Here is an 11567-nt window from a genome sequence, read left to right as displayed (position 1 = left end):
CTATAAAAACTACTACTGTATGTGTAACTGTTCATCAAACCTTAAAAATACACCTATAAACAAAGCCCTTCCCTTCTTTTTGCCACATGTTCTCCATTCTCTGAAAATGGAAAGACAGCTGCTAAAAACAAACCGAACAGCTGCCACTCTCAGCAGAACTGGCTCGGCCAAAGTAATCTATAGATGAACATATGTGTTAGTGCAGATTGATAGCGCTGCTTCGCCTCTTCACGCTGTGCATGCTTGTGTGTGCGTACCTGCTGCAGCATGCTGGCGGTGAACTGCATGGCCTCATGGTGCTGCTGCTCCAGCATGTCCATGTGGAGGTCATCCAGGAAGTCATTCCTGTCATCATCCATCCAGCCCTCGTCCAGCTGAGACGCGGTGGGGAGAAGAAACACCTCATTAGATGCAAATATTCATCTGTGGCAAAGTTTTACTAAAAAAAGAACATTTCTAAGTTACAACTTCTTTTGTTTAATGGTTTGACACAGAATTCAATTTGAAGGATGAAATATCTTGTTCCAAAAGCAACCATGTGGTGTTTTAACATGACAATGCCTTGTTGTCATTAACCTTTAAGGAGTTCACACCCATAATGACATCCTAATTACCTGGATCTCTGGTCTGGCCACCAGCAGAGAGATGTTCTGGTTCCCCTCACTGGTCAGCAATGCTACTGCATCCTCTCGGTTCTGGATCTCAATACCATTTATCTTGAAAGGCAGAGAAGGAAATATTGGAATACCTGATCCTTTTAAAATACTGTTTATTTAATTGCAGCTGCATTCAATTCTAGCCATCACCAGCAAAACAAGTTTAATGTCATCAAATGCTAAAATATGACAAGAATGTAGAGATCTTACCTGGATGATTTTATCACCTTCTCGAATTCTGCCGTCTCTCGCAGCGATGCTGTTCGGATCAATCTGAGAATGAAACATTATAAATAGAATAAAAGTTAACATAAGCCTGAGAACACCCTGTCTTGTGTTTTAACAGTTCACTTTTGGCTCGCGTGTACATTTCTGACTGGGAGCGGAAGTTTAAAGACGTTTCGCTTCCAAAATCAGCAAGAATTACATCCATCAAAAACAAGAGATGCAACAATTATGTAGGAACGAGAGGAAGAAAAATGAAGTAAAATCAGAGCGAGGGAGACATATAATATATCATTTACAGAGCCCCACAAGTGACTAGAAAGAGGAGAGCAACACCACATACCTCACTAATGTAAATCCCAGCTTCATCCTCATCATCAGTCCTGTAACAGATCGTCAGGCCAAGCTTATCTTGGATGTTGGCTCGGTACAAATCCACCTCCTGGAGAGACACATGGACAAATTAATATCCCACACATCCTAAATTATTAGGTTTTTTCCCCCAAGATTGAGTAGAAAATTGTTGTATTTTGGCCCACGTTTGTCCAGACAGGCTGAATGTATATCGACTACGAAATGGGATCACGGAGCAAACAGCGATCTATCAATCACTGTAATGAATCTTTCAGCTGGACGCGGGGCGGCCATTGGCTTTCTCGGAGGCCCACTGACAGAATGAGAGATGATGTGGCGGACCACGGACGGACAGAGTCCCGTTTTTCACTTGTCACCACCTGTAATCTCACAGATACAGAAAAAGATAGGAGCTGGGCTGTTCTTCCAGGGCAGACGACGACTTCTGCAAGGGTTAAGCCCCCGAAAAGACCGGGTTGCGGCTCATTGATGAAGGGCCTCTTAAAGGAATATCTTCTTTATTTTTTGGAAATACACTTACTGGCTTTCTTGTAGAGAGTTAGATGAGAAGAAATACTGCTTTTTTTGTTGATACGCTAGATATGTTAGGTTACTTTCTTGCTTTAATCACAACTCGTCGTCACTTGTACAAACATGATATCTCGTCTGATTTATCGTTGCGCAATTTCGAAACAAAACAATGTATAATGAGTGACAAAGCATGATTGCAGGACATTAAATCAAATAGATTTTGTCATAAACACAGCATCACTAGATTGTCAGCCATTCATTTCTAAGACAAAGAGTCACTCTTCAAGGACGCTGTCTGCTGAGCATCTGCCATTATCCGCCCTGAACTTCACCTTTCTGATCCTCGTGTCCTTGCAGCTCCTCCACGGACATTATTAATATCAAACAGTAGGTGGCTGGGGCTTTAAGGGGGAGGGGGGGGTCAGGGTTGTTGGAGGTCACCGAAGGGAGTGCAACAAAGGCTTTAGCGTCCTTATACACCCTGCTGTATTATAGCCTCATGCAGGCATTGTTAACGTGCACGATCAGATTCATCACCTATCATTTGTGCCATCTAATTATCCACCGGGCCTCATTTCTAAGACTTATTAGACCCTGTCACTAATAAGTAATGATGTCACCGTTGTGCATCTGCTGGAACAAACCAGCAACTAGATTCCTGTCTGGTCTACATCTCTGGTCTCTGTATATAAAGAGAGTGCACTATCAATAACTATGATAAATCAGGACTTGCGGTCTCTAGCGAGGCCATTGGACTGGAGACGCGGAGGCTACCTCGGATCTGCTTATGGAGCAGTAATGCACCGCTGTCCGAATGTAGATCTTCATTGAGGAGACATTGGAAAAGAAGGGAAGGGGATGGTGTTTTTACCTCATATTCCAGCTCCTCGCGCTCTATGTCCTGCTGTATGCCCTCCAGGAAATCGTTAGGGTCAAAGTACGCGTGTCCAGGAGGATGCCTGAGAAATGAACAAGAGTTTAAGATAAAATGGAAAAAGACTGGAATGCTAATTTAACACACACACACACACACACACACACACACACACACACACACACACACACACACACACACACACACACACACACACACACACACACACACACACACACACACACACACACACACACACACACACACACACACACACACACACCTCAAATTTGTCAATCTGGATTTAATTTTGCCCCAGAGTTTGAAAATTAAATGAGAAGCAGAGAGGAAGTAATAAGAACTCAATGTAGAAATCACACTTGAATCAGATATATCGTAACTACACCCAGAGGCTAATCACAAATTAACATGCTGTGTTATTAATTTGGCTCGGAAATCACTTAGAGAAATCACGATTATTCATTAAAGGGCAACCGCTGCTGCCACAGGGTGTAAAAATGTAGCCAGACTCTCCAAGCTCCAGGGCCTAACCCCCCCCCCCCCCCCGCCACACACACACACACACACACACAGAGAAACAACAGACAGCAATTTGAGAATATGCAAATACAGATGAAGTGAACCGTCATGTTAATGTGGCTGCACGCCCTGGAGGAGCTGTCATCTCCCGTAAGTGACAGGGACATTTTTTTTTCTCCCCCCTTCAAACTTCAGACACATCCTTTGTGATCGCAGCGGTGTGGTGTGGAGAGGAGGATAAGGTGTCGCTCTCTTAATTAACTGTTAGGGTGAAAGGTCTGGTTGTGTCTGAGAGTTAAGTGACCTTTTCAACATTGCCCAGTTCTGACATCAATTGGATGTCCCTGTATCCTCTTGAATAAAATTAACTTGAAAAGCAGACATAAAAACATTTATAATTTTATTACAGTTGCACAGCGATACTGCAATTAAACGCTGGTTTTTAAAATTGGTTTCTTGCTGGATCAGACTTCGGTTCTCTATATCTGGGTGCTCTAAAACTTTTTAAATCCTAAAACTAATTTTTAATCCAAAGTGTGGCACCAGAGAATCAAATGTGAGTGGAAACCAAGTATTACGTACACCTGTGCAATCTAATTCAGTCCAATAGAACAGCTCTGCTTTAAATTCTACTTTTTTCAAATGTATACATTTTCAGTTTTTGTTAAACTATCAAAAAATTGATAATTATACTTTATATTTATTACTGAGGTCTTACTAAGTGGTGGTGGCATACTGGGGCGCATTATATTGAATGGTGTTACTAATATTTTGCCCCCCTCATGTATGTTAATGGTGGGTCAAAATATTAGAAACATCATTCAATATAATGCGGCCTAATACACCACCATCATCCACTATGACCTCAATAATAAATATAAAGTAGAATTATCACCTTTTTCACAATATGAACTAAAACTGACACTGTATAAGCTGTTGTATTGGATTGAATCAGATTGTATAACATATAGATACAGTAAACAAAAACCCTAAAAGTAACCAACAGAAGACTCCTATATAAACATAAGACTGTAGTGTCTGCACACATAGTACAGCTCAATTTATAGTATATGATTCCCAACACATCTACTCAAGTACTAGAGACTAAACTAGTGAGAGATAAAAAAAAAAGAAATGAGTAAATTAGTAAATATATGATCATGTTTTTTCTAACGATAACATTCATAAAGAAAATGTAGTGCTGTAAAAAGTCTATCATTAATGAAGCATTGTGTTGGTATCACCAGTTTCTTTCACCATCAGTGGGTCATTAACCGACTGATTGGCTACCAGCTTGACTAGTACCATCCAATCATGTTAATGCAGCGGTGTATTACAACCTTATATAATCTGACACTGCAGAATTTTGATTTAACTCTAGTTCGTGGTACTTACTCCTCTGGCAGCAGATAGTCCTCCAGCACCGTCATGGGGGGTGAAGGGGGAGGCAGCTTGGTGAGTGCCATGATGTGCTGGAGGGTGATGTCGGTCTGGGTGCTGATATCCGAGACCTGGGTGTCCATGGTGGGGCTGACCAGTTTGGGGTTCGGATCCCGACGCAGAACTTGAACCATGATTGGCTCCTTGGCGGTGCGGAAGGCCTCCACCGCCTGGTCGTGGGTGGCCTTAGAGAGGTCCTTGCCATTGACCTGGAGGGAGAGGATGAGAATGAGACAGGAAAAGAGTCAGCATTACAATTCTGTCTGTTCTACTTGATGGAGAGTAAACAAACGGAAAGAAGATGATGCAAAAGATATGAGCTTTGTTAGACTGGAGAAGATTTTCATTATGCCAGACTGATGCAATCATTATCTCAGATGATTAAGGCCTCGCATGAAGCTCGCGCCCACACAAACACAGCAGCAATATACTGTTGGAAAAATGACTCATTACTGCCTCAGCTTGTTTTACAGGGTCACAGTCGGACCGAGTCGACTAAGACCTTAATTAGGAAGAGTCTCTCTTTAATTAATCAAGGTCATTAGCTGAGGCTGCATGGAGCAGCCCTCATTTAGCTAAGTAATTTCTCAGCAGAGGATAAATTTGACCTCCCGTCAGAGACAGTGGAGCGGGTCCCCGCGCGTTAACCTGAGAAGATTAATTTGGGCAAAAGGCTGCGGCGTGTCACATGGAAGAGGCTAATTAAGTTTGGTTGAGCCACTTAAGGCCTCTGCGTGCTGATGAAAGATGAGCACACACCCTTTAAAGTCTCTCAATAGAATATGTCACCGGATCGCTTGCGACTTAAAGTTAAATAAAAAGACTTAAGTCCGCATACAGATCTATGTTGTCCAAAATGTCAGGCCTGAGCACACAGATTAAATTTCAGATTGCTTTCATGGATTTTCTCACTTCGGCCCCAAATGCCATCAAGACACTGGAGGTTCACCAAAGCAACTACTGTGGGAACAAAAAAAGGAGACATAAGACCCAAAACAAGCAGTAGCCTGATCTTTATTAAGAGCGGAGGTCCCCTGCAGCTGCCCGTGTGCATATTGAATCCTGGGTCATCACATTGGCTTTTATCAGGGTTTACACAGAGCTGCTGTTCCGCTTTCAATCACCCAATCATACGGAATTTGTTGTTTTGTGATTCCTGGATGTGTTGAGAGCTTTGATAGGCCTGAGGCTTTTCTCATTACACAAGTTCCTACTGCCTCTCCACTGCACACATGACTCCTAAGAATAGTGTACTTTCCAGCAAAGGCTGTGTTGCAGGTCACTGGCCTTGTCATAAATCTTTAGCGTCCCGTCTCACTCTCTCTGACATCTAACATGCATGCTAGACCGTATTTGGGGATTCATTTTCTGATAAACACGTGGATGGTTGGTGTACCTGCCTCTGGCTGTGGCTGCCTCATTTGAATTCATGGCATAGTTTGCAGACTTATCTGTAGCGCTGCCCATCAGTAGCAGCAGCAATATTACACCGCCTCCAGGGAATGACTACAGTATAGATCCAAAAACCTGACTTCGACCCAGACAATGTAAAAGCTGAGCACTTATTCCTTACAAGGAGTATGTATAGAAATCAAAGACACTGAGCTTGTGTATGTGTGTGTGTGTGTGTGTGTGTATAGAAGAAGGACGAGGAAGGCAGGAAAAGGAAGGAACTTAATGCAGAAGTCAGAGGAGGCTGTGTGCCCACTAATAACCAGAGCAGATTAATGCTAATCCTGGGCCTGCAGGATAATTGGATCATCTCAGTGGACTTAAACTTTCACTTCTTCTACATCAAAACTTGGCCAAAAAATTAATAGCTCATTTATTTGCGGTTTCCTCTGAATTATTTGACATTGAGAAAAGCAAGTTTTTATATTGCAGAGCACTAATGTAAGAAATCCTACTGAAAAAAATAACCTTGAGATTTAAGATCACTGGTGGACCAAAGCAGAATGGCCTTGACTGTGAGTTTGAACCACAATCAAAACAAGTAATATCACAATTAAAAAAGACATCTCAGTTCCCATTTGTTGTTACTGCTGGTATCAGTTATACGCCTTCCTAACATCACACAAGCCCTCTCATCCTCAAGCCCCGTTTGTTTCCCACAGCACGCTGCGATGTTGCACCTCAGCTGAGGAATACAAGCGCCTTTGTGCTTTCTTCCCCCTGCATGCCGGCTCCAGCAGTCAGACCTGGTTGCCAGGAATCCCGGGGCTACTTGAAGGCAGTGAACCAGAGACAAAGCCTTTAGCCCCCTTCTTGTTGAGCTGGGAGCATTCTGCCTCAGTGCTCTCAATGAGGGGAGTCTCCTCCCAGCTGTGGAGGGGGTCCCATGGCCTCCATTCACCACGCTCACCTCTGACACGGAGCGGCCCTTTGCAGCACACTGGGAAAAAACACACAACACTCCTCCGACACAATACACACTGCTTCACCACCGCTGAGCTCTCCAACTATGTCATGTTAACCCTGAGCCTCAACACAGAGACACTTCAGCTGCTTGTGAACACAGAAAACTCAATTTATAACAAGTTAATGCGGTAATGAGCCGAAGTAACCAGTCTTTAACGGTTTCACTGAATACTCCTTTACTGTAATTGAAGGGTACACTTGAGCTGTTGTTCATGTTGACGTAAATCAACAATGACTGTCATGCAGAAATGACTCTGTCAACCTGCGGTGCATCTTCCACGAGGGGTCTCTGTTAAATCTATTTTAATGACAAGAGGGGCGGCAAGACCCTGCTTAAAAGAATACTAATTTGGTCTAAATCTCACGTCTGCTGTGTCAGTGTCCAGTGAAGAATTTACACAGCTGGGGCTTTGTTGTTCACAGCCTTTGTTAAAAAATTAAAATACCACATTTGACTTGTAAAGTAAGACTAGAATGGAGACCTGTACAACTGCAGCATGACGCAGTTTCAGAGCAATTCCGGTTTTCAGTTTTCCTCAACTGTTCATGCGATAGTCAGTCTTCATCCCTCAGGGTAATAATTAGGGGCAGCAGGGGCGAGTCGTGCTGGGACCCCCGCTGTGGTATCACCCCTGGAACGCAAATCAAGCTGGATTGAGATGTTGATGTCGGAGTCTGTGTGTGTGTATGTTCACTGATTGCTAACCTGCTGACAAAGATGCTTATCTCCCAGGCAGAGAGCTCTATCTCTTTCATTAATATCATTGCATTATGGTATGATATGATGATGGCAGGTTTCCATTTATTCTTTATTTAATCAAGTGGTCTGATGGAAATTGAGCCTTTTATTCCTGAGAACTGCGACAGCAAAAAACTAACAAAGACAATAATCCGCATAAAATAAAATTGACATGACTGGTTGCAAATCCCACCCCTCCCCCCCCCCCCCCCCCAGTTACTGTTGCTAGGTCTGTCAAGCTTTCCATTCTTGCACGACATATGCAATTTAAAATTGTAATTGACTTTGCACATTTCTGCAGACTTTGCACATTTCTGCAGTTGAGTGGCTGTAAGACTGGGTTTAAGAAGCCCTCCTCTTTTTGGTATGTGTGTGTGTTTAGACTGTTTTTCCATATTTTTCACAGTATACTTTCACTTGTAACATTACTAGAGAAATGTGACAGACTAACGTGTTTGGTAAACACAGCTCCAGGGTTGCAGCTATGTAAACATGCCTGAATCTGATAAAGAGTTGCTAATGCTAACGTTACACTCAGATATACCATCCAGCTCCAGCTTCCACACAGCTGGAAAATACAACACAGTGGATATACCATTGTTACCAGTTTGTTTTTCGTTTTCTTTCCTCCATTACCTAATATAGGTAATATGCTAGGTAGCCAGACATGCAATGTTATGCTAACGTTAAAGCAGATAAACACACAGTTTAATTCCTTACATTTTTTCTTGTAACATTACTAGAGAAATGTGACACTAACGTATTTTACAAACGCAGCTCCAGGGTTGCTGCTGTGTAAATGTCTCTGAGTCCGATAAAGAGCTGTTAATGCTAACATTGCACTCAGATATAGCATTCAGCTCCAGCTTCCACACAGCTGGAAAATACAACACAGTGGATATAAAATTGTTACCAGTTTTTCACAAGTCGTTACCCTACAAACTAATGTAGGCTTCATGCTAGGTAGCCAGACACGCAATATTATGCTAACGTTAAAGCAGATAAACACACAGTTTAATTCTTTCCTTACACTTTTGCTCCTGTGGTTTTGGTTTTGGAAAAGCAAACAGAAAAAACACCAAACATCTAACACTGTTAAATGTGTGACCACAAAAAATAAAATGTACAGAAACACCACCATCAAAAACACCAATATGGCAGTAACACAACCCGCTGCTCTAATCATTATCACACAGAAAAAGGCTTTGCAGAATATTAACTCAATTCACTGAATGTGTTGTATAACATTAGTCTTTGATACAGCCATTCAATCACCATGTAATCCTTTAATAAAGAAGAGAACACCATTAAAGAGCCAGTGTTTCTGTTCCTCTGGGAAACAGCAGCAATGAGGTCAGGGTCGGACTGTGAACAATATTCAGCCTTGGTAATCTTTGTCTGGAATGGCTCCATTATTCCCCAGTCCCCACATATGCATTTGAGTTGTAAAAAGCAATATCAGGCTATTCATAACAAGTAATAGATATCAAATTGGCACCCTGACAACAGGTGTACTTACAGGGTTTAAAATAATCTAATAGCCAAGAAATAACCTAGAGGAGAAGTCGCAAGAGGCGCACTTAGGATTTTATTTATTTGACAGTTGATATGGGCAACCCAGCTCTCAGTGCACACTTAATCCATAACGTCACAAATCAAACCTATGAAATAATCATATGTCATGAATGTGGTCTATGACAATCATGACAGCATTATAGCCAAATGTTAATCTCACACTTTAAAAAAAGCTTTCCTACAGACCTAGTCTAATGATGATCTGGAATTTTGTCTGAAGTTGAACATTAATCAACAACACTCTATTTATAGCCAATCATTATGTGTGTAGCTGATCTGATGCAATTCACACATCATGCTTAACAGGCAGGATTTCATACTACCAACACTGCTAATGACGAACCAGCTAATGACTAAACAGCATAACAGTGGCCTTAAGCAGCAAATAGAATAGCATGTCCTACCTCAGGCGGTGAGAAGACATATCACTAGTGCACCATCCTACCTATTATTACATCAGTGTCCAAAAGCCATGTTTTTTTCTGTAGTCATAAGCATGAATGTTTCAATATGATCTTGTGATGTAGTGCTCTGTAATCTATTCTTGATGAATTTTAAAATTGAACAGCTGTACTCAGTATGATGAATCCCCTCTGGCCTATCTCCACTGTTACACTGGTAACACTGTCACGACACAAACTAGCACCATCACCTGCTGGGAGGTTATTGTCATGCACCTTTCACTCGTCCTTGGCAGCAGCCTGTTATTTTTGAATAAAAAATGTGCTAACTTAAAACATATTGCAGCTTTTCTTCTTGTGACAATTTTCTGTCAGGGAAAAAAAACTTAGTGCTGGTAGTGGTGTTGCGACCCTCTAGGTGGTCCAGCCCATCTGGTAGTTGCCAGAACTGCCAGATTGTCAGTCCCAGCCTGAGTGAGGTGAACAGAGTGGAAACTCTGCCAGTTGAACAGTGCCTTTCAGAGATGAGCAGAGAAAACCCTGGGAACTTCACTCTATAGACAAGCGTTTTAAAGAGCCTTGAGAACCAGGGCGCTCGCCTCCTCTTTCTGGTCGGGTACACTTCTTAGACAAATTCTTCAAAGTCTGTATTTCGGAACAGAGAGGAGCGCTGATGTGATAGAGAGCATGAAGGCTTATTTTCAGGGGGCCTATATAACGTTTGAGTGGCAGTCTGAATGTGGGTCATTCGGCTTGAAAAACAGTTAATCCCTCTTTTATTTCACTTTTAACCATTTTCATACAAAATAATTAAAATTCAAGGAGCAGCAAGTGATTTCTCAGTGTGTGTTTGTGTGTCTGCGTGTGTGTATGTGGATGCACACGTTTTTAAGTGTGCCTATAAAAACTGCACATATTCCTCTGGACAGACAGCTCTCTATGGTATTGAGGCTTGAAAACACAGCAGTCTTTATTTGCTGCAGCGTGCGAGCTTACTGAGGATTACAGAACAACAGCTCAAAACTTAATGCTGGCTGAAAGAGACACCACTGTTTACTTTCACCTAATCTGATTTACGCATGGGACATTGTGTTATCCACAGTTGATCAATTAAGAACCCAAATCACTTCCTGCAGCCTTTCTCTGATCCAATAAGCATAATTGAAGGTGGGAGGTAAGTGTCAGGGAGCTTCTGAATTTTATTTGACTTTGATTTACTTTTAAGCCCCCAAACAATAGCCTGTTTAATTTTGTTGTGTTTTTATGGGTGCAAATATACCCCATTAATGTATAAATTGTAGCATCATTATCATCATGTTATCATTCAAATAGTGACACAGATTTTGAATTAAAAGATGAAACTACTCTACAATGACTGAAAGGCAGATTCACAGCCTAAAAGCATGTTTCTGAGTAAAGATACAATAGGAAAGTTGCACATTAAGAACTATTAAGAAACTTAAAAAGAGGCAACCAAGCTCTCACATAAACTAACAACGTGTAGCATCTACAAACCAGATTAGAAAAGACTAGAAAGCTGCTGCCTCTCTGTGCAGAGCAGAGCAAAGTGAAAGGTGGAGTTCATGGGGGGTGGGGGTAAAACCAGCAAACTGGCTAGAGACCCTGGTGTCTGTCATACTTCATTAGCACCGTTATCTCACTCCACTACCCAAGGCAGGCATCTCCTCTTTAGCCTTAGCACCCACACCCACACCCACACCCACACACACCCACACACACACACACACACACACACACACACACACACACACACACACACACACACACACACACACACACACACACACACACAC

The 11567-nt window shown here is 42.1% G+C and overlaps 1 protein-coding gene across 2 annotated transcripts in view; it reads right to left on the bottom strand.

Moving 5' to 3' along the window:
* pdzrn3b (PDZ domain containing RING finger 3b) overlaps positions 1-11567 on the bottom strand; it is a 99118-nt gene that overhangs the window by 2875 nt on the left and 84676 nt on the right. For both annotated transcript variants that reach the window (XM_062415560.1, XM_062415561.1), the window contains 6 exons: positions 4576-4829; positions 2638-2725; positions 1225-1323; positions 867-929; positions 615-716; positions 258-374 (listed from right to left, as the gene is read on the bottom strand). In XM_062415560.1, coding sequence (XP_062271544.1) covers positions 258-374; positions 615-716; positions 867-929; positions 1225-1323; positions 2638-2725; positions 4576-4829 — 723 coding nt within the window. The remainder of the gene's footprint in view (positions 1-257; positions 375-614; positions 717-866; positions 930-1224; positions 1324-2637; positions 2726-4575; positions 4830-11567) is intronic.

Source organism: Scomber scombrus, chromosome 3, assembly GCF_963691925.1.
Source record: "Scomber scombrus chromosome 3, fScoSco1.1, whole genome shotgun sequence".
NCBI lineage: Eukaryota > Metazoa > Chordata > Actinopteri > Scombriformes > Scombridae > Scomber > Scomber scombrus.
This window is presented reverse-complemented; position numbering and strand designations above follow the sequence as displayed.